Below are 23,996 nucleotides of genomic sequence, written 5' to 3' on the forward strand. Positions count from 1 at the left end.
AGAAATCGAATCACCGCATAGCCTTCGCCAGGTGCCAAGGACCTTAGAAACAAATTCTAGTTTTGCCCCAACTACATTTTTCGAATCCGTGGACACTACCTTGATATTTTTAAATCATTAAAGATAACGTACAGTAACAATAACAATCCTTTCGCAGCTCAAACATTATCTTTCCAAATTTTCGCGCGAACTTTCTGAAATTACTGGTCATAAAACACAACTGGGCGTCAAATACAATGAAATACGTACAACCATCGTACCGGGCCGGGTTCCACGAATGGGTTCCACGGGTTCTCGCTGTATAACCCCCTCTAAGTTGAACATTGTCCAGTCGACGACCTTCGACCTCGCCCTCCGCTGCTTGTGTCACGTTGGTGCTGTTGATATGCTTTCTTTTGCACACTGAGTCAAATATGTTATTGCTGTCGTTTTCTCTGCAAGCTGCTGCCACTCAGATGTGCATCATCCGCCTTCCTGACTCACTGAACATGACACTGACAGTTAGCTAGAGGCTTGACGGGACAATCTTTCCCGTTTTTTATCTGTGCAACACTCAAAGCTCTGTTCGGCATTTTTTAACTTTGAACCCGGCTGCTCGCTTGGAGATCTTCACTGTACAAATCTCAAGAATCGTCTACCCGGCTGTTGTGTGTCGCATCATACTTTCAGTGTACCGTGAGAAAGATTATGTGATTCTTCGCTTGTCTGTTTTTTTGCCGAAAGGATCCTTCACATTGAGGATAGAGAGTGTTTTATTTCTGTCCGGAAAACATTCAAATCGAGGTTGCAGACGTGTGAGACAAGCAGTTTAATGCGTGGATATATGTAAATAACTCGTGAGCAGATAAAAAACACACAGGTAGGTTACGCTCAGATAACTTATGAGATACGATTTGATTATTGCCATATGTTAGCAGGGAAGCCCTGCTCCTCGTAGTGCTTTCAGTTTTAATATACCATGGATGTCTATTTTTGTACATCCATGATTTAAATATACCGTTGAAAGCAGCCACCGTAACGTGGGGATGTTGGTTCACAAATTCGACCGATTCAACCCTAATCAAAGTAGGAAAGGAAATCATAACAGATAAGAACATACATATAAGGACAGACTGATATTTTAATACTAAAGTGTATAGCTTTGTTATTAAAAACCACCCGTCAAGATACACTTTTTCCAAAAATATACGTTCATTACCATCAACGTTGCTCACAGCATGGTGCTTTTAGCTCCATGCTCACAGCCTGCATCAAAAATCGACCCGCAAAAAATTTCTAATGTGGTTCGTTTAAATTTGATCAAGGGGGATGTGACCCACTAAGATTCGCAGGAATTATATTGTCTTTCTATATCTGCACTTTCCCTTGGTAGACTGAAGCAACGATATGATATAACTGCCGAAATATTGTAGGGAATCCTAGTCTATGAACGCAGATTTTCCTACCATGACTATGGGTGGAAGGACTGTGCTATAACCATTCTTGTCGTTCTATATTTGCTGACAGTGACAAACAAGTTATTCATCATGGTGAGTTCAGAAATATGAACCATGGAGTCTGTGTGCTGCCTCAATATATGAACCTATGATTCATCCTAGCCGTTTGTTGTTCATCATTTGTGCAGGAGATACTGTATGATAACTCAGACAAAATGTTACAACTCCCCTAATTGTGGTCGTTACAGGTCAGGGACTTCGGGGGTACTATGCTACCCTTATCATATTTGTATAGTTATCTAGACATGGGGGTGTGGGGATTAGGTTACCCCATACATAGGTGGCGGTATAAATCTCTGTTGCCTTTTGAGGCATGATGTTAAATTTGAGCAGTTTTTTATAAGGAACAAGAATTCTTACAAGTCAGGTAGTGTTTTTGCTTAGGTTGGGGAACATTGGTAAATTATTTTGGAATCCCTAATACCATAGCTGCTGTCCCCTTTTAATCAGATCACAATGATATACTGCTACTGCTAATAATAAAAACACTGTCATGGTGTACCATAGGTCGGTTATTCAGCTTTTATAATTGACAGTGTATTTTTTACTGAACTGAATTTGCCATTCGAATTTGCAGTGTTTGTCCAAATCTTTGATTCCCTAATCTCAGCCGTGCTTCAGTGGATCACACCTTACGTTCCCTTCAGGCTTCATAATGTATTGTAATCATTTAAAGGCCTGTGTCAGCATCAGATTGTCTTGCAAGGAAATTTACTGACTAGATTACAATTTCAATGGAAAACAAAAGGCTAGACTAGAACAAACTTGATCCCGAGGATCAAGTCCCTGAGGCCTATACATTCTGCCTGCTTTTGGTTTAGAATGAAGAAATAATGCTTTTTTAGTTATCAGCCAACCCCACCCCTCTGGGACACATCTTTAGGCAAGTGAACCCCAAATGAACAATTTATTTTCCGTGGTGTCTGTGTGCTTGTATATTTTGTAGAGTAGTTATTGATGCACAGTATTATTTTAACCCTTTACCTGCCAGACAGTATCTCTTCCACATCTACCAAGTCAGTAAAATGCAGTATTGAGCCAAAACCATACGTATTTTCACCCACTTGGCTTGGTATACTATGTTATAGCAGCTTTAGTCTGTAAAAATCATGTTTACAGTATCTCTGTCTCGAGGGACCTTCAAATCTTCAAGTCTTCGTTAAAATGCACCATATGGGACAGATTTTGCTTTACTAGTTTTAACCAACTTGACCTTGATGGTGAAATATGAACTTGGCAGATAATGGGATACACCTACCTTTTTAACCAATAAATTTTATAATACACATTAACTTTCAGTGTCCTTGTATTTTGTAGATAGTCATATTTTAGAGTACACTAGGACCAATGCAAATATTAATTCTTTGACCTGTATTCAGTGATTCAGAAAAGAATCTTATTTTACTTTTCATGAATTTTTTCCCCTTGTCCTAAGGGTCCGTTTTAACCCTTTGATCGCCAAAGTCTATTTTTGTCCCCCTTATAAATTAAACCCCTGTTAATTTTTCTCAGATTTTTGCCAAAATTTTCAGAAGAAACCGTAGCAAATAGAATGTGATGTCCATTTGGTCCAAAATTATCAAAAGATTATTGAAAAATTCATAAAAATTGGTAAAATTTCGCACTAAAATTTGGGTGGGAGAAAATTACAGCGCTCAGAGGGTTAAGTTGTCAAGTTTTACCTGTATTGATAATCACTGTCTATATCGACTGTTTTTATTTTTACAGTAACTTTTACTGATTTTATGGTAAACGTCAGCTGCTTATCTTTTTTATGGTGTTATTATTTTAACATATGTTTGCAAAGAAACATCGCTACAAATAGGCCGTGAAATGAAAAATAGAACCACATCTGTCATCCTCGAATATCAATACATTATATTGCAGTTCTGCTGTAATGAAGTGGACAAAATATCATCATTGCTGTCAAATGTAGTCATCAGGAACAGTTGTTTGATATTTTTACAGTTTTGCTAAAGTGCAGATGTTGCTTCTGAATATCTATAGTGTGTGTCCATCTCTGAACCGAGTACCAGAAACCCTGTCATTGCAATTTTGCAAGAAGTCATTGTCTGATTATTGAAATCTTTGCAGAATTGGATTATGTTGATTTGAGATTATGCGTTGCTGATGTCATGACCCACTGCCACTTGCGTACTGTCAATCCTTTCAAAGGTTTTCATGCTGGTAGCATCTGTTGCTGTCATGTCAAAATGATTTTAACAAATTACGCATAATCCATCAAGTGGTTGTCGACTTTTGTAAACTTTGGTATACAGAGTCATCAATTTTGTATAATTTTGGAATTTTTCGTTCAGATCAGTCCCAAATTTGTGGAAAGATTTTACAATCCCCCCTCCCCAATGTTGTACAACATTTGCATGACAGGAAAGAAGTATATTTATAAAAATGTTGCCATTAATCATGGACCATGGATGTTGCTCAATGCAAATTCGAGACCTCATTGTGTCAAAATTATCATTATTTGACGTGTTCCGGAAAATAATCGTGCAATAAGATCACAACATAGCAAGGACAACAGATTATGCCTTAGGTTACAACCTAAATTATGTGTCATTTACTGCAGATTGATGGTTATTATCAGCAATAATTTTATTGTCCTTCTGTATCATAAATTATCAGCATTTATAATAACCTATAATACAGACATTTCAAGGTCTATCTCGCTCCCAATCTTTTTCAGCTCGACATGTCATTAGACATTTCAACCAAGTGTTGACGAGTTAAACACAAGCTGATTTTGAGTAATTCTTAATGCAGAATATGAATCATTTCATAAATAGTAAACGTCATTGATCAGAGATTTGAATCCTGAGGCATTGTACTGATTTTCAGAATCAGATTCTTGCTGAGAAATTGTTCTCTCACTCTTCTCAAGTTCTTCATGTTACAGTTTCATATGAAACAGGATTGTTGCTGTCATCTGTAGTGTTTCAGTATTGCCAGAAGGGATCCCGATGATGTTTTCAATGTTCAACACCCCAGATCAGATATCACAGATCTAATGATACACACGTATGGATAGAATACCCCTTCCATCATGGCTCTTTGGTACAACCCTACTGGTAGTGCCTACCTATAGGTGTTACTGGACCAATATACTTTTTAAAGGGGTGAAAAAGTCAAACTTGTATTAAAATTGCATTATAATTCTCCATAATTTGTGCTACGTGTATGGTAAAATCACAATTGAATCAAAAGAATAATTATTTACCAACTAAAAGTGTAATGTTATTTTCTGTTATTACAAATGCAGTGTTATGTTTCATTATTAATGGTCTTTTTTCTTTCCACAGAGAGACCCTGTCAGTTCAGAAAGGATGGGTCACCAGTCGTGGTGTGACTGCAATGCAAAATGCATTCGCAAATGGGCCGTGGCAAATCTCCTTCTGTTGTTAACACTGATTGGTGTAGTGGTGGGATTTCTCTTGGTTCTTATATTGAGGGTAAGGTATATTTTCATCCTAAAAAGCAATTGACTCGTTTACAGAAATCACATTCCACTCAAGGGACTAAAAAATAATTTTAGTGGGCACCTTTGTGTTAAGAAAATTTTTTTTACTACCTTTTAAAATCAAATTTGAAATCAAGTTTTGTTGATGCATGATATGCTGTTTTACCTCACTGCAATGCTAAGTGAGCTTAGCAATGCTGTTATGAAGCAAATTCACATTTCTAAGTAATAGACACCAGAATTTACATTCATTATTCAGTACATCTTTTCTCTGTGTGTGCACATTTGATGATATTTTCTTCTTCAAAGCCCAATATAGCTGTAACTTTTGATGATTTTTTCAAATTTTTGATTTATATGTCAACAAAAGTTCTTCTTTTTCTTTACATTATGTGCTCATAAAGAGCACTGTTATGGTTTACATTTGAATTCTAGTCCGGACCAGAATTCACTTGTCAACAATAACAATGCAGTCTACACATGTACAGGCTGAGTTGACAAGCTGAATACTGGGTATCTCAGTATTCAGCTTGTCAACAATAACAATGCAGTCTACACATGTACAGGCTGAGTTGACAAGCTGAATACTGTGTATCTCAACATGCTTAGGGCATTGAACAAGAAACTGTAGTTGACATTAAAATAAAAATAGTGAAAAAAAATCATCAAAAGTTCAACTGCTGGTCTCTCAGTGACTTGTTCAACATGTGTAAAGATGCCAAGCATTGTCTTCTCAAATGGTATAAGATTTACAAAGATTTTGTCTAAAAAGAGAGAGCTATAAGTTACCTGCATTGCTTTCAGCAGATAGGAATGGTGACTATGGTAACCAAGACTTCAGCCATATATTCTATGAATCTCCATATCAGCTCCTTGTTTAAAACAAAAGAAATAACACAGGTTTCTTCAAAAGATGGTATTACTTGTGTGTACGTCAAATTAAAAACATTTCTGCTAGATAAAAACCCACAAAGCTTCAATATAAATCATCTGCTATTCCTGTTTAATGGGTTTTGGCCATCAATTATATTTACTGTTATAGGACAAATGTCAGCATCCACATTTATAGGCCATTTCAAATGACGTTTATGGAACTAAAAATAAAAAATAATTACCCAAATTTTATGACTCATGGGTTTTATCCCCTGTCTGTGTCTCATTTCACAGAGTTAACATCGTGTGGTCGGGAAAATTTTTATTACTTTTTCAATTTTGAATGCATTGAGAAGAGATAACAGGTTCCAAAATAAAAAAGTGCAGTTTTCCATGCTGATCTTTGCTGCAGCATAATAATATTAATAACAATATTAATAGAAGACAGCTGACTGGTCACCCACACGTAAACGTGAAATTCAGCATTGTTGGTAGTATTGTTTTAAAATGTTTGGTTGAATTTTTGAAATATTTTCAAGAATATCTTTGCAGTATGAGAGTTGCATTTTTTTTAAATTTTATGAAAAATTTGAGTGGTATAGAAGAGGATTTTTGATATGACAATGTTACGCTTCACACAAATTTCAGATTTTTCTTCCTCTTAGTAAAAGTGTATGTTAACATATGAATTCAGGGGATCACAGGACCCGTAAACTTTTTTATTTTTGTCAAAAACGGGAGGAACTAAGAAGTGAAAATGTTATCAATTGTTAGAAAAATGGAAAAGTTGATATTTAGACTGGAAATACCAATCAAAAGTCAAATTGTATACGTGATCATAGGTTACCAAGTCCAGCAATGGAAAGACAGAACCACTAATTTATTTGCCGAGATCAGTAACTTGCAATGCACGGTTCCATCTGTCCAGAAGACCAGTGGATATGTAGATGGTGTTGTATGAACAACCACACTGGTTTGCCACACTGCTGAAATTATCCCGATTCTGATCCGATTACCAAAATATGGAATGGACATGTTCACCACTGATTATTGTGCACTTTTTTATGTTTTACTTTTTTCAGCCGCTTGGACCGTCCCCTGATGTCATCATGTGGATCGGCATGCCGGGGGAATTATTTCTAAGAGGGCTTGAAATGACTATCATACCACTACTAGCTTCTACTGTCATTACAGGTGAGGTTATTCATGCTATCTAGCACACAACTGTATCATTGTAGGTGACAAGTATGGATTTTAGGTCAGAAGACTGAAAGCACAGAGGAAGACATTCATGTATATATACAGCACTTGAACTTGTGATGTCAATTGGTGACTTAATTTTGGTTTATATCATTGTAGTTGATAATATAGCTTTTTACTGTTTTGAAACCAAATTTTGAAAAAAAATACTGCAAAACTTGACTTCAAAAGAGCAAAATGTCTGAATGCTGTCGTCAATCCATGCATGCTATTTATTTTCATGTGAGCCGAGTAGGACAATATGCTACAGTGAGCGGAGTTGGACAATATGCTACAAAACATGCATATGAGCATTGCAATTCTGCTGGTTAACAGTCGTTAACTTAACATATGGTTTTTAAGAGCCATGAAATATTACACGTACGAATATTTGTTTATTGTTTGAATATCATGAAGCCATGCATTCTGTTTTATTGTGTGAATATTTGACGTGTGAAAGAATTTCATTCAATTTTTTGTTGCAAGCTTGTTTGTTTACACCATTCAAGAGACACTAAATTTAATTACTATGTTAATTGTGCAAATCTCATCTTGAAAAAGTTGACATAGATATAAGTAAATTATTTGTTTTTGAAAATAGTGTGGTTCTGGTAGTTCATGAGATTTGATTATGACAAACCATATGAGCATATCTCGTTTGTAAAATAAAAAAGAGATGCTAAAATTGAAAGTGTCATTACCAAAAAATTTCCATTAAAGGAACAGACTGAATTGAAGGATATTTTCAAAATTGCATTGGGTATTATCTATTAAAGATGCACCAGTCTTATATATAATTCATCTGTGACATGATAGGTTCGCGTTTTCAGGTCAAAAAATATGCTGTTGTCATTTACTGGTATTCATGGTGAATCTTAACAATCTGTAACCATCCATTAGGTTAGAGTTCAAACTTTTTCAACCTGAAAGCAAGTTGTTTTCATACGTGTATTATGCATGGCAAATTGCTCGCAAACAATCTGTGACTAATCATCTTAGTCACACCACGCTGCACAAAAGAATTACAATGTTTAGATTGACATTTAGTAATAGTGTGATGCTAATATCCGCAGCTGTTGCTAGCCTGGAGTTGAAGGAGAATGGACGAATGGCAGCCGGTGCGTTCGGATTCTTTATTACAAGCACCTCAATGGGCGTAGCAACAGGGATTTTTGTCACCGCTTTAATCAGCCCGGGTCAACGCGCCGTTGCTGACGGCAACGTCCAATCAGGTGCTGAGATAACTCATTATCAAACTCAGGATGTCTTCGCTGATCTGTTGAGGTAATTATGGGTACTTACGATCCAAATTTTCTGCCTCAATTCTATATCCGTACAACAACTTAACTATAGCAGTCCAAAAGCGTAATCATAGTGGCAAAAAATGTGCATCATCTCAACATAATATAATGAATTATATCAAAACCAGTATATTGATGGTGCAAATATATGCAACGATTGGTCAAGACGTGACAAGAAACATGGTATATTGGCAATATACCATGGTTGGCACACGCGCGAACTTTTGGCAAGTGCAAAAATTCTTTTTTGACGTTCCATTCCAGAATTTTATACTGTTATGATATAATAGAAATAAATCACACCCAGAGACAGTATACCACTTGATTTTGACCAGTTCACGACATATATGCACTTGCTATTGCTAGTGCATATATGTTATGAACTGTTCAAATCTTCTGGCATACCGTTGCTGGGCGTGCTTTATTGCTTAATTATATAACAGATCACACTTCATGAAAAGTCCACTTTGTGTGTTTGTTTGTTGCACCATTCACTACGCAAATTAAACCAATTATGTTCTAAATGACGATGTGAAATTGAAAGGGATTTACTGTATCTGAATCAGGAGCTGTGCTCAAGTATCCCATCTTCCATATCAGGCCTACAAACCAGAGCTTTGAATTGTGGGACTGCCGTACATCATATTTGAGCTGGATGTCATCAGTATCAAATTTGCTATCTCTACAGTAGAAAAATCAATTGCAAATGGTATTTTGTTTCCAACAGCTTTCGTATGCACTCATTATTTTACTTCAAGTTTGAGACGCCGATATAAGTTTGTACTTTTCACTAAAATCAATCTTCTACAGTATAGGGGTAAAATAGCTGAGACCCAGGTAGCTGACCTCTGACCTCTAACCTCTGATCCAGCTGAGACCCAGGTAGCTGAAATCTGACCCCTAACCTCTGATCCAGCTGACCTCTGATCTGACCTCTGATCCAACAACCTCAATTTGAGATTTGTTTCACTCTTATCTCTAGAGAACAAAATTCTGTGTTTGTTCTGTACTGTCTCCATGCTTCCTGTCTCTCTGTGTTTCATTGTGACTGTGTGGACCAATATTAAATCAGTACAGTATAGGGGTAAAATAGGGGTAAAAAGGTAGTACCCGGTATGTGCCTTGAAAGTGAAAACCTTAAACTTTCGCTCAAACTTTCCTCAAGGAATACTTCAACAATTCTCTTTCAAAATCAAGAATAAAAATCGGGGGTCACCGTCCAAATTTTGATTCGAGAGAAACAAATAACCCAAGATTTACCAATATTTGAAATTCAAAATGGCCACCATCCCTGTGTTAACTCTAAAAAGAAAAATAAATTTTTGATTTTTGAAAAACTAAAACAGTAAAAAGTTTTCTTACACCAAGAGCTTTAAAACAAACCCCCACAAGTGGTAGGTCAGAAAAGAATTGTAAAAGTTTGAGAGTCTGAATATCTGTCCCCGAGGTGCATTCTACCATAATAATAACGTAATTTTGGAGTTATGACACATATGTAAAGGTTTTTCTGCCTGAAGGAACTGTAATTGTTCAAAGCTGCCAAGTTTCCAATACTCAAATACCATAAAAGAGTTTGGAGTTTACAGTGTAATAAGGTTGATTCTTAATGACATCGCAGTGTTTCATCTAGAGAGGGGGATGGGGGGATTCCCCCTCTGTTGACATGTTGGCACCCCTAGTAATTTGTTAAGGTGGACCAGCCCTCCATGAAATGCTGCAAGTCACACCTTAGAGATACATGTACAAGTAGAACACATGCATTGGTGAAATCCCCCCCCTTAAATTTTCAGGAAAAGGGCGAAAATGCCCCTGTTGGTGCCAACATGGATGACAGTATTCTCCCTAGAGCATTATAGTTTAGTGGCTTCCACTCTTTAATTTTTGGTAAACAATATAAACTCATTACCATAACAATTACATTTATTGTTATGTAAATTAGTCATTACTCTATGATTTTCTTCTCAGGTGAATCCTGGATGATTGATATACAAAAATAGTGAAATTAATACATTGGTACCAATTATGTTCTGATTGAAACTATGATATCATATATCAGAAGATGTGAACACACAATGCAGTAATGGAGACATGTCCATAAACACACATTTGTCCATATTTCTGTCTGCAGCGGCATATGTCAGGTGCTCATTGCTGTATTTTGTCACAAACCTATGATTGCGATGATTGATGTTCCAGCATCAGAGATATGTATGGACATTGGAATATTGTTTTGTCGAAGGCCACTTCACCATGTGCACACTTACCATGGTCCTTTGTGACTATCATTATTGATATGGCTGGCAGCTTTGTTTAAGAGATGGGGTTTTTTGTCACAAATCTAATTATATTTTCCCCTATTTATTGCAATCAGCATAATTATTTGTGATAAAGGCCTGTAATGACAATAATAATTGACTTGTTTTTTAGATTGCACATTTATGTGACAAGTAAAATGAGAGATTTACAAAGACTAAATTTATCCAAGTTAAAGGCCTATGTGATGTTTTTGTCTCTTCTTTCCAATAGTCAGACTTGTTTTTTATTTGTCATTGGTTAAAAAAAAACTATTTGCACATGTTTTTTATGTACATTTGTACAAACATATGATACCGTGAATATTTAAATATGGCAGGAACACCACAGCTGGTCATTCATGGCATTGACACATTCACACAATATGTTCCTATACATTGCAAAGAGTGACTGCACCTACATTTGTTTGTTTGCTATTTGTTTATCTCCTTGCAATTAGCAACCTTTCAACACAATTATTGAGCAAAATATGAAGTTTGCCAGAAAAAACATTTTGTTTTATTCTGAGGCTGATCAAATAATCCATCCATTCTTAAATCTGCCAATGAAAATTTCAAAACATTGGAAAAATATGTCACCTTATTTTGAGACTGTCTGTAGCATCAGACAGTCTGAATAAAAAATTTAAAGTTTCTGGAACTGAAAGCCAGGGTTTTGCAAATCAGGAATTACCTATTGAATTCAGAATTAGGGCTGTTCATAATTTATATTTAACATTTGTTGTTTATTTGTTGCCTGGGAGTTGAAACCATACTTGTGTGTTTGAGAGGACTTTGTTTGTTGTGTGCCCATATGTACATATTTATTGTTGGACTGAAAAAGAACAGCTGTTGACTGAGTATAAATGCAAGATGGTATTGGAAGTGTTTATGTTTTAATGGCAGATAATTTACCAACCAACATAATTAGGATGATCTGTGACCCTGCTTGATGTGCAAATGTTGAAAGTAACATCTAGCTACACTGTTGTGTGCTGTTTTTTCGTTTTTGTCCTCACAACAGACAATTAACGGAATGTAGAAATATTGACTGCAAATTGAAATAGAAAAGAAATGCTAAATTGCCATGCTGCAGATAAACCAAATACATACTGTACAGAATATAGATTGTCATATTCTAAAATTCAACTTCCGTACTGGCCAGAGAAGTTTTAAGTATCATGCTACAAAGGTTTGGAAATCTTTGCCTAGTGATTTAAAGTGTGCTCCCAATGTAAACGATGTCAAGTTAAAATTGAAAGCTTTTATGAAAGAGAATATTCCTTTATAATGGTTGCTTTTGCTTTTTTGCACTATGTATATTATTCACGCTGTAATTTATGTGCATTTGAGCCCTGATTGATCTTACTGTTTCAAGTAATTTGGCAGCTGAATAAAAGTGTAAATAGATTAATAAATAAATAAATAAATAAATAGATAGATAGGTGGGTGTGAGAGAAGAGGACAGTAGGGTCTGCAGGTAGCTCTATGTGTATGTCAGTCGTGTTCGTCTATTTGCCATACTGCAGAGACGCCAAATAATCTTGAAATACTGTATTATAGGCTGTAGGGGGTGCAGGGGTTTAGTCAGAATCCAGTGTTCAAATGGTCACCTACCCTCGGGCATTAGTCTCATGTTTTGGCTATAATACATATCATTTAAAAGTCACAGTAGTACAATGCAGTGATATATAAGTGCAATATGACAAGCTTGGACCTTAACACTGCTTTTAAGTTCTATTTAAAGCATTAATCATGCCAAATTCTATCACAATAGTGCAGAAAATGAAAAAAAAGTAAATGAATAAATTCATGGAAAGATCCTGGACCAAAATTACCACTTCCTTATTTAGGAATGGATGGTTTCAGACTGTTCCTTCACTTTTTGGCCTCCGGACATCCCACAGACCAGAACTGTTACTACATAAATTTGCAGCGACTCACCCACTCGGGAGATAATAACTGCATGCTATAATTATCACTGGAAGACACGCAGATACATGTCTATGAACAATATTTCTACACAATATTTTTGACTTTTCTATTTTAACAGAAGAGAACTGTATGATATGTTTGCTGTTCAAAAAAGAATTACAAATTGGAATACCAGAGCGGCAAATGCGTAAAATATGATGGTAGACTTGGTTAAACATATGGTATTGGGCAGCATTGCCACATCATATGTTTATTTCCAGCTAATAGCAGGTCATGGATACTCTTTCCAGTTGTTTTGAGTGAACATCAATGTCTATTTATATTAAGTCTAGACATTTGTGGTAGTTGCATTCAGATTGTGTCGTTGGTCTGTGACTAAAGCTGGCTGCTGCATACACTACACAAGATGAGAGAGTTCAATATTTTGGTATATACATGTGTACCCGCAAGAAACCCAAATGAATGTATTGTGGTGATATTATAAAAAGCCTTTTTTAACTTTCCCTTCACAATTATTCAGTGTATCTTTTAAACATTGTAGAATTTGATTTTTCCATTGATTGCCTGAAATACCTTTTCACACCCGAACTGTGGAACATTCCTATTGCTTTCTGTAGGGTGGGTGGTCCTATACACATGAAGATAGGTTGAAAGGGTGACACATATTCATATTTTCTTGTTTTGAGCTTTGTGCAAATATCTTCCCTAATTTGCATGTACACATGTTAAAAATGAAAGAAAAAAATTATAGTTGTGAAACAATCAATTCCCATGATTAATGAGAGAAAGTTGTTTTTACTCATGCTCTGCCTTGATGCGTGGAAAAAAGTTGAATTATCAGGTAGAATTTTGAAAGTTTTTACAGAGCTGCTTTCACATGGCGCTATTAGTACGGCTCCGTATCACATGATAGAGAACTGAGACAGGAATACTTACCAGTGTATTTTCAGACAGAAATGAATATTCTTAAATTCACAAGACTTGTGTGGATAAAAGTTCTTTAAATTTATTTTCAAGGCCTTTTCCAAGAGGAAGACAGTACATGTTGAATAGCGTATAGCTATAGATATGATTTTTTTCCGAAACTTGTGTATGGGCTGCAGGCCTTTGAAGGCAATAAGCTATTACTGTTACTATCTATGAAATAATTGCTCAAAATATAATGAAAAGATGTATCGCCTAATCTTGTAACAAGACTTATTTGTTCTTGTACAAGTGTCACCATATGGCGTAATATTAGGCTGAAAAAACTGATAATGTTTTAGTTTCACTGACATCTCATCGTCCAAAATAGTAGAGGGACTGTGTGTCATAGCTACTGGACAATGACCCACTTCTTTTAAACTGTGCAAAGAAAAGATATTGTCATGTGATTCTTTTTATCTTTGCTATGTAGACCATTACACCCAGTCACTTATAGCACGGTACTTCCATTTCCACTGTTTGCCAAGCAATTATTACGGTAAACATCATTATCAGGTCAAGAGGTGGTACCAAGGTTCATAGTGTCGCCATAATCAAAGTCTGTGCAATCATTGGTCCCCATTCATGAGACTAAAGTCTACCTTTTTCAATACACTCAATTCAAAATCTATCTTTTTTGCTCTGGTTTGATCTTGTGTGATAAAAATCCAGCACACTCCACATAACCTTTCAATAATTATTACATACATCACTTACAGTTCCAATGTACATGTATTTCACCAAAACAGTGTCAACTGTTGTAGTTCAAGGCCTTTCCAACTTTGGTTCACCCAGTTCATTAAGTATTCTGCCCCGGGATTCTGCCTCAGCCGTCAACCACCCTGGAACCAAAACAAGGCTTAGATCTTTGACTATGCTTGAAACAATCACTGCTAGACATTCCCTTCTCATGTCCTTCTCTGAATTTCTACCATCCACTTACTATATATCTACAATCCGTTGTACATCTACATCAACTAAATCGTGTCGACATAGATTTTGTCCAGCAATGACAATTATACTGCGAAATGCAGATGTATCTTTGATAGTTTTCCCACTATTTTTGTCTAAAGCATGTTGAAACACAGTACTTATTCAACTTGTCAACGGCGTCTATATGTGTAAAATGCACTATTATTGTTTACATTTGAATTCTAGTCCGGACCAGAATTCACTTATCAACAATAACAACAATTATGCAGTCTACACATGTACAGGCTGAGGTGACAAGCTGAATACTGTATATCTCGACATGCTTTGGGGAGTAGAACAAGAAACTGTATAGCTACTGGATTTTTAATACTACAGATTCATTAAGTGACTGTTTTCAATATTTTTCTTCTTTTCAGGAATTTGATACCAAGCAACATCATCAGAGCTTGCTTCCAGTCGGTAAGTTGTACCTATATTTTGGATTTCTTTCAAATGAGTTGAAGGACAGTAATAAAATGTTCAAAAAATTGAAGCGTATATATAATAATCATTTCATTAGAAGTGAAGTTTATGGGATACAAAATTGTTCAGTACTATCTGTGTTAAAACTGTTTTGGAGTTACTGGTACCTTTACGGCTTGTAGTATCCTATTAAGCCCAGGTCATGTAAAAAGATATAAATTACTTAACCCTTTGAGGGCTGTTATTTTTCCTGCCAAAAATTCAGTGCAACATTTTACAAATTTTCATAGATTTTTCTGAAATTTTCTTGATAATTTGGACCAAATGGACATCACATTTCACTGGCTACACTTTTTATCAAAATTTTGACAAAAACCTGGGAAAACGTGACTGGGATATATTTTATAAAGGTGACAAAAATTGACTTTGGCACTCAAAGGATTAAGGGGAATTGATTTCAAAATGTTGCTTGTCTGTCAAAATGTTCTTGTAGCAGTCATTTCAGGAATCACCTCACTGATGAATTTGCTTTGCACCTAGATGTCACTGATCAGATCTCAAATCCTGTGGTTGATCAGCATATTGTTGAACTTTCACAACACACGTCAAGAGAAATTAGTTTAACAAGGATAGGTGGTCAGTTTGCTGGTGCAGTTGAACCATGCAAAGTGGAAATGACACTGTGTGTGTTGTATCTTACCAATATTCCAGACGTTCACTAAGTACGACACACAGATTGAAGATGGCAGCAATGGAACCTCCACCATTGTTACTAAGCAACTAGCGATGACAAATAGAACCAATATTATGGGTAAGTCGGCAGAAATTTTTCAAATAACTCTGAATGGAAAACACCAGCTGATACCGTAATTCTCCTTGATCCATCAACTTTAATAATCAATGAAAGTAAAGCAGATTTCAAAACCTGTACATGCTGTGTTGGTGTATTTAACAAAACATAGCAGAGAATTATGTTCAATATAGAAATCTAGAGTAAATTCCTTTTTTCAAGCTAACAAACAGCAAATCTGGCAGCGCTAGTCCGTGCTATTGCTGAAAAATTTGCATTGTGAAAAATATAGATGAACATGTTTGGCCATGAGTATTTGAATTTAATCATATTCCATACAGGATGTATCAATCAGCTTAAATGCGGTCAATACAGTTTTGTGGCATATTTTCAAGATCATGAGAGTGAAAATGATCAAAGCCGTTTTTTGAAGCATGATATGTCAACATACAGGAGAAAATGTATCGAATATTTGTGATAAGATAGAGGGTACTGGTAATTTATATAAAATTCATATAAAATTTTTGTTGTTAAAGGTCTGTTCATCTAAGTTGAAAACATTTATGGAAAAAGAACAAAAATATTTGCTAAAAAAGTAAAAGATATTTGCTATAACAACACAAAATAATAATATAATGAATCAAACCAAATGATAGAATATTTACCATCAACAAATGAAGGATTTTTCTTCTCTTCATTTTCACTTTTAATGCAATTTCGTTTTTGATTTTTGTCGTAGGAGTTGTCATCTTTTGTATAGCATGTGGTATGGCCATGAGTGTGGAGAGAGCAAAGACCAAACCAATGCTGGATTTTATGTGGGCTGTACGAACAGTCATTTTCAAAATTTTTGGTGCTTTTATCTGGTGAGTTCAAAATATAAAATTCTGTACTGAAAATCTAATCCACTGCATGTGGTCACTAGTTTTTCTTTGAACATGAACAATTGTTTTCATGGACATGAATATAGTTTTTATATTTTAATAAATTTTAGTTTTGACACACTGCTGGTGAGACCAGCGTCAATGGTACAAATAGTCTAGTGTATTGAATATTAGCTTTTCATCGTTATATTATATGCATGGCTTGCTGAAATCATAAACGTCTGGTTTACTTGTAATTGATGAGCGTATTGGACCTAATTTAGCATATAAAAATATCTTTCAAATATCTGCTGGCTGTCGTATTCCAGGTAGTTAAAATAAATTTTCCTTGTTGTCATGAGAGAGAGCTGAAGCCAGTTTTGTCAAATTTATGTGTTATTGTCAAATTCAATTACATGCTTTAGGTTCTGAGAATGTGCTGTAAAAAGCAGTCAACATACGTACAATCAGCTCCACTTACATACAAAAAGATGTTGAGAAAATGAAAAACAATGGTCTATTTTAATAGCCACATATAACAAATTCAAAATTTCTATTTAAAGTAAAGTGAGAGTATTTTTGACACTTCATTCATGTCAAACAGCAAAATTATTTTTCGTTATTGCTTGTTATTTCATTTTTTCTTTCACATGAAAAAAACAAACAAAAAACACCCAAATTTTGCACCTGTTTTTGATTATATATTGTGTTAACAGATGACCTAGGTTGTATCGTCATGGAGTTGACACACAGAAACTTGTCCAGACATTGTGGTGCAGATGTCTGTTTCAACCTGACACATCGCAATGCTCGTCCATTCTTTATTAAAACATTTTGCTGACATCAAGGGCTGTGTAAACACCAGCATTGACAGCTAGAGAGTTTAAATAGTATTCATTCAACAAACAAGTCGTTTTTGTGTAAAAAAAATTACCTTTTTATTAGTTGGAAAAAAGAAATGTTACCAAAAATTGTAGGAGAATGTTCTGTGCTCTAGAGATTAAATATAAATGTTGATGAGCGAAAAGAGAAGGACTTTTGTGGGAAGTTGAATGGCAATGAGGAACTGTGGGAATGCAGAGGGCGCTATAACATCCTCACCAGTAATAGCCACAGAGGGCTATTGCCTCTGACAACTATTGCTATCATTCCAGGGACATTGTACAATCTTAGATGTACATGAATGTCCTCCATTTATAATGAGCATTATCATACAATTTGCATATTCAAACAATTCACTTTGCATAATTGAATACCATTATGTCTTTATGTTTTAGATGTGCAATTAACAAAATATGATGCATTTGCATAACAACTTTTTGCATCAAATAAATTTTAAAATTTGACATTGCACACAAATCCATCTCCGTAGGAGTTTACCAGTGGCTACAGCTAGCCTCATAGCCGCATCACTACTCAATGTTGAAGATCTTTTCCTCGTTGAAGAGGAGCTTGGCATGTTTGTCGCCACAGTGACTGTTGTCTTGACGATACATTTCTGTGCAACCATACCAGCCATCTACTTCATGGTCACCAGAAAAAATGCATTTACAGTTTATGCAGCAGTCAATAAGGCAATTATTACGTCCATGGTCATCAAGTCAGGGTATGTATTTGCACTTTAAATGTTGAGAAAAGCATTAAACCCTTTGACTGCTGTAATTTTTCCCGCCAAAATTTTAATGCAATATTTTACCAATTTTTGTGAACCTTTCTGTAAGTTTTTTCATAATTTTGGACCAACTGAATATCACATTTAATTGGCTATCGTTTTTTTATCAAAATTTTGGCAAAAATCAGAAAAAATTGAATGTGTTATATTTAGTCCCCACGGACACCGTCCGGGGGGACTTATAGGTTTGGTCATGTCCGTGCGTGTGTGCGTGCGTCCGTGCGTGCGTCCGTCCGTCCGTCCGTCCGTCCGTTCACGCAGATATCTCAGAGATGCCTGAAGCGATTTCATTCAAACTTGGTACAAGGATTACTTAATATGTCATACAGATGCACGTCGATTTGTTTTGTGATACGATCCAATATGGCTGCCAGGCGGCCATTTTATTACGATTTTTTCATGTACAGAGCCATAATTCAGGCATGTTTCAACTGATTTTATTCAAAGTTGGTACAAGGACATTGACCAGTGTCATAGATATGCACGTTGATTCTTTTTGTGATACGATCCAATATGGCCGCCGTGCGGCCATTTTGTTACGATTTTTTCATGTACAGAGCCATAACTCAGGCATATCTCAACCAATTTCATTCAAATTTGGTACAAGGACATTGACCTATGTCATACATATGCACATCAATTTGTTTTGTGATACGATCCAATATGGCTGCCAGGCGGCCATTTTATTACGATTTTTTCATGTACAGAGCCATAACTCAGGCATGTTTCTACAGATTTTATTCAAAGTTGGTACAAGGATATTGACCAATGTCATAGCTATACACATCAATTTGTTTTGTGATATGATCCAATATGGCCGCCATGCGGCCATTTTGTTACGATTGTTTCATGTACAGAGCCATAACTCAGGCATATCTCAACCAATTTTATTCAAACTTGGTACAAGGACATTGACCTATGTCATACATATGCACATTGATTTGTTTTGTGATTCGATCCAATATGGCCACCATGTGGCCATTTTATTACGATTTTTTCATCTCCTGAACTACAACTCAGACATGTATCAAGCGAATTTATTCAAAAGTATTTTTATCACAGACCTAATGAAGAGGACTCTATCCTCTCTGAGGACCTGTAATCAAAGCACCCATTAACAAGTGGGGACTGTGTCATCAACGATGACTTGTTTATAAAGGTGACAAGGGTTATTAATGAAAAACATTTGTATTGGCTTGTAATGAATAACTTTGAATGTATGTTGTTACAATGTCACTGGATGGCTTACAAGGTGAAATTTGCATCCAAAGCTTAACAGGCACAGCCACAACAAAAGTGAAAATAACCTACGACACAGGCACAATTCTTCACATGTATTCTGCAACAGGTCGGTCAAATACTACCACAACCAGCATGCTTTAGTCTATTCTGGAGTAAAACTATTAGCCTCAACAACTGTATCACATATTTGAAGATTATAATGATGAGTCACTATGATAGATTATTTACACAGATCCATGAATGCTCACTGTCTGAGTTTTGAGTCTGTAAAATTTGCCAGGTGAGTTTAATACAAGTATCCATGGAAACGTAGCAAGGCATGTGTGTAGAATGTCACAAAGTCACAGGTCTCTGCTCAGTCAATTTTGGCATATCCTATTTTATTTATATTATTCTTTCAGTTGCACTCGCTGTTAATCATAAGCTCAACTATGAAATTCCGTTTTCCTTACTGTAAGACTTTCACAAATAATGGTTCTATACAGTTATTCATAAACCCAAGACTCACTGACAAGAAATTGTCTTTCATTCCACAGAGCTGGAGCTTTACCAATAATGATGAAAAGCTGCGAATCCCCACCGGCTAAATTTCATCGCAATGTGGTCAGTTTTGTGTTACCACTGTGTATATGTTTCAAGGGAGATGCGTCGGCGTCTTTCATCATGTGTTCTGTGCTGTGGCTGGGCCAGAGAGCAGGAATTTTCATGTCTTTACCACAACTCATAGCATTAGGGTAAGACTTTCCCTCGGTGATCTATATTTGGACTTTTCAAATTTTATTCTTGCTAGTCTACACCTTTTATGGACTATTTTTAAAGATAATGAATGACGTCAATTTTTCACTGTCTTGTTTCTGTGAAAATCAAAACGTTACGTCATTCCTCTGTAGTTAACACATACATGTAGTATGGTAGGATTTTGAATTTTGAACATTATTTAAATTTTGAGTGAATTGCTTCTAGTCTCCAAAAAAAAATTGTTCAAGGTGACCCTTTAGTTCGTAATTTTGGTAATGAAAAAGGAAAGTGGTAGATTCTTCTACAGACAAGTATCAGCAAAAGTCTACAAAGTTCATGTTACCTTAAAGGTATACAGTCACCTGTAATGTAAATATGCCCATATATGGTCAAAGGGGCGTTCCTTGATATTCAAAATTCCCATGTGAAGGCGCTGTTTTTAAAAAGCAGCCACCCGCTTAAAATCTGTGATTGGTCAGATTTTCTTTCCATGGTAAACATGGCAAAATTGGAACAGGTGGCAGTATACCTTTAACATCAATCGGATTGTATTCCAGTTGTGGCATAAAATAGTTGTCTTTTACCTGCAAAGCATCTCAGTGTTCTTCTCCCTGTTCTTTCCAAATTTTCAGGATTATGTCAACATTCCTCTGCCTGTGTATACCTCCAGTGCCCAGTGCATCAATGGTTATAATAATTCTTATATGTAACTCCGTCGGTGTACCAACTCATGATATAGGTCTTCTTCTTGCTTTGGAATGGCTTCAGTAAGTACCATGATTCATTATTCTGTGCCCAACAAGTATTTCCATGATTTGGTTTGAGCAGTTTTTCTTGATTGGCTGAACGCAACAAAAAACTCCAGAACTTCATCCATTTAATCCTAATCCTGTGAGTTGGTGGTATTGCTTCACCAAGTCAGCAAGAAGTAATACTGTGCCAAAACCATACATATTTTCATCTACTTAACATTGTGTGTTATGAAAGTTCAGTCAGTTTTTTACAGTATCTTTGTTTTCAGGGGCTTTCAAATGTTCAAGTTTTTGTTAAAATGCAAGATATTAGACACACTATGCCATGCCTGTGTTAACCAACTTGACCTGATGTGAACTTGACAGGATAAAGGTTGATGAATGGGTCTGCTTGGAGTACGAGAAAGTACATTGTTTTTGCAAACAATTACGTAATTTTCACCCGTTTATTTTCTATTTTGTTATATAATAGGACTGAGATTGCAGCATCCAAGATTCCCTTGAAGGCACTAAATTCATATTATGCTTCACTCTTTTCATCTTTTTGTCACTCAGTGACTCACTGAGGACAGGTGTGAACAACGGGAGCCATGCAATGTGTGCGGCAACTGTCCATCACATTATGAGGAAACATCTTGCCATCAAAGAGAGCCAAGACCTCAAGCAGGTCAATGCTACAGACCATCACATGAGAGAAGTCATCGTGGATGGTTATTCCGATTCAGAGAAGGAACACAAACCCCTGATGTCTCAGCAATATTAGGATTGGAAGACTCTTTCCTTCCAACACCTGTGAATTATTTTTCTTTGTATCAAAGAAGACTGAAGTGGAGAAGAGACGGAGTGAAATTGTGCGACAGAAACTTTATCTCATTACAATCACCTTATGTGACGGACATTCCAGAAAAATTAAAACATTTCCACATTTACTGCAAATGTTACATTTTCATCATTGAAGACATGCATACAATAGCGCCCTCTAGAGGACAAAGTTTACTTGACTGTATTTTGACTTTAACTGACAGATAGTCTTGATTATGACTCAAGAATACCTGTATCACAGGAAATCTTTTGAACTCTTGTTGAAAGGTAGCTATCACGAAGGTGTATTATGAGAGTAGAGATCACATACCAATGAAGATGTCAAGTGATACTTGGGTCAAAGGTCAACGTAGGAACATCCAATTGTGACATAAGCTGGCAGGGAATGGATATTTGCATATCATAAAGTAGGAGTGTACATAAAAGGCTGATTTATGAGATGTGATGACAGGCTTTGTGAAAGAGCTTGAATTGTACATGTGGCAGTTTCTATGGAGACAGCCAGCAAAGTAGTGTCAAGGCTTTTCCCAAATGTGGATAAACGAAGTGAAGGGGCAGCAAGAGAATATTGAGACACACATGCAATGAAATTCATGTAATCTTTGGTAGATATTTTTAAAAGCCCGGTGCCACAATATGAATGGAGGAGATGGCTTTAAATAAATCCTCAGAAAATAACCTCCTTTTGTCAGTCGAGAAAACTTTGTATAAACTAGGCAATACCTCAGTGCAATAAGATCTGGTTTGCTTTTTTTCATAACCAATACTGAGGGTATAGCTGTATAAGTACCGTAGGTCATTTTGTTGAACTCAAAATTATCAGAGAGATTGCTATGTTTAATATTCATGATATCCATAGCAGGTGCTGACCAAGTTAATCAAGATTGTCCCACATTCCTAGAAGGCATGGGTGCTAATTTACCTTACCTCAGTCCATAATGGTTCAGCCTGTCTGTACATACCTCCCAAAGGGAGTTGGCGCGATGGCATATCTCACCTTTATTGTGGGGATGTGAGGATAAGAAGATTTTTAGCAATATTCTAACTTTTGACAAATATCAGGTCTTTTAATCTTGATAGCTGTTCACTTGAATTTCTTGCATTGGGTCCAAAGATACCAGATAGAGGGGGGGTTAGACTATTTTTGGGTTACAAGATGTAGGGCCAGTTACAATAAAGAAAAGCTAGTGTTTCTATGTCTAACTTCAAATTTTCTTCTTTCATATATTTCAATCACCCAATTCTGTAAAAATTGAATGGCAGTTGTATGTTTTACGTAACTCCTCTTGGTGCTGTTTACATGTGGCTATTGTGGAGGAATTTCCATGTCCTGTGGTGCATTGGTGACTTGGATTGCTTTGTGTTCTCTCAAACCACCAATAGGTTCAAAGTCCATTATTTCATCCATGTGTCATCCCCTCTCAAAGAGCAACCTTCTCATGGTGCTTTGGTTGTGAAACTTAACTTACTCCACTGTCACAGTGTCATGAAAAATGTACTCTGTGGAGACAAATTGTGCAGTTTTTGAATGTCCAACGAGTTAAAATTTATGAAGAGTTTATAAATTGTATGAACATTAAGTGCATCACCAGATGGAAATATTTTTGATAAAACACTTTCAATCCCAACTACTTGGTGTATACCGGTATCCTCTCCATGTACTGTTTTCCCTTGGCTGTGATTTTTGCATATCAAGTCTGTATTCTTTGTATGTGTTTCCTGCTCGGTCCTTCATTTTTCAGTGACTCTATAAATTATGTAATATGGGTCAAATGAAATAAATTTTGATTTTTTCACAGAATTCAGTCCTCTTTAACCCTTTGAGCGCCAAAGTCAATTTTTGTCACCTCCAAAAAGATACCCCAGTCAATTTTTTTCAGAGTTTTGTCAAAATTTTGATAAAAAGTGTAGCCAATGAAATGTGATGTCCATTTGATCAAAATTACCAAAGAAAATTTCAGAAAAATTCAGAACAATAAGTAAAATGTTGCATTAAACTTTTGGCGGGAAAAATTACAGCAGTGCAGTTTTGTAACCTTGCAGTGATAGAAATTTGAATCTCTGATACAATTATGATTCAAAAGAACTATTCGAAAAAAGTGTGTCGAGTAACAAAATACCGTGCAAAGTCCAGCCTTTGTGTGAACAG

General features: G+C 36.0%; 1 protein-coding gene across 1 annotated transcript; it reads left to right on the top strand.

Annotated features, from left to right (window-relative positions):
• The first annotated feature begins 336 nt into the window (after positions 1–336).
• On the top strand, positions 337–23,648 carry LOC139117047 (excitatory amino acid transporter-like). Its single transcript, XM_070679867.1, has 11 exons — positions 337–859; positions 4,814–4,963; positions 6,927–7,038; positions 8,157–8,367; positions 14,923–14,965; positions 15,680–15,779; positions 16,498–16,624; positions 17,994–18,227; positions 20,072–20,269; positions 20,906–21,040; positions 21,581–23,648. The coding sequence occupies exons 2-11, from the start codon at positions 4,838–4,840 to the stop codon at positions 21,786–21,788; spliced, it is 1,494 nt and encodes a 497-aa protein (XP_070535968.1). The 5' UTR covers positions 337–859; positions 4,814–4,837; the 3' UTR covers positions 21,789–23,648.
• Positions 23,649–23,996: the final 348 nt, after the last annotated feature.

Source organism: Ptychodera flava, chromosome 18, assembly GCF_041260155.1.
Source record: "Ptychodera flava strain L36383 chromosome 18, AS_Pfla_20210202, whole genome shotgun sequence".
Taxonomy (NCBI): Eukaryota; Metazoa; Hemichordata; class Enteropneusta; family Ptychoderidae; genus Ptychodera; species Ptychodera flava.

What these genes read in the sequence shown, in the direction of transcription:
- LOC139117047 (XM_070679867.1), top strand. Translation starts at nt 4,838, where the DNA reads ATGGGTCACCAGTCGTGGTGTGACTGCAATGCAAAATGCATTCGCAAA. An exon ending in TCAGAGCTTGCTTCCAGTCG is followed by an intron (nt 14,966 to 15,679) that starts GTAAGTTGTACC and finishes CCAATATTCCAG; the next exon opens with ACGTTCACTAAGTACGACAC. An exon ending in CCACAACTCATAGCATTAGG is followed by an intron (nt 20,270 to 20,905) that starts GTAAGACTTTCC and finishes CCAAATTTTCAG; the next exon opens with GATTATGTCAACATTCCTCT.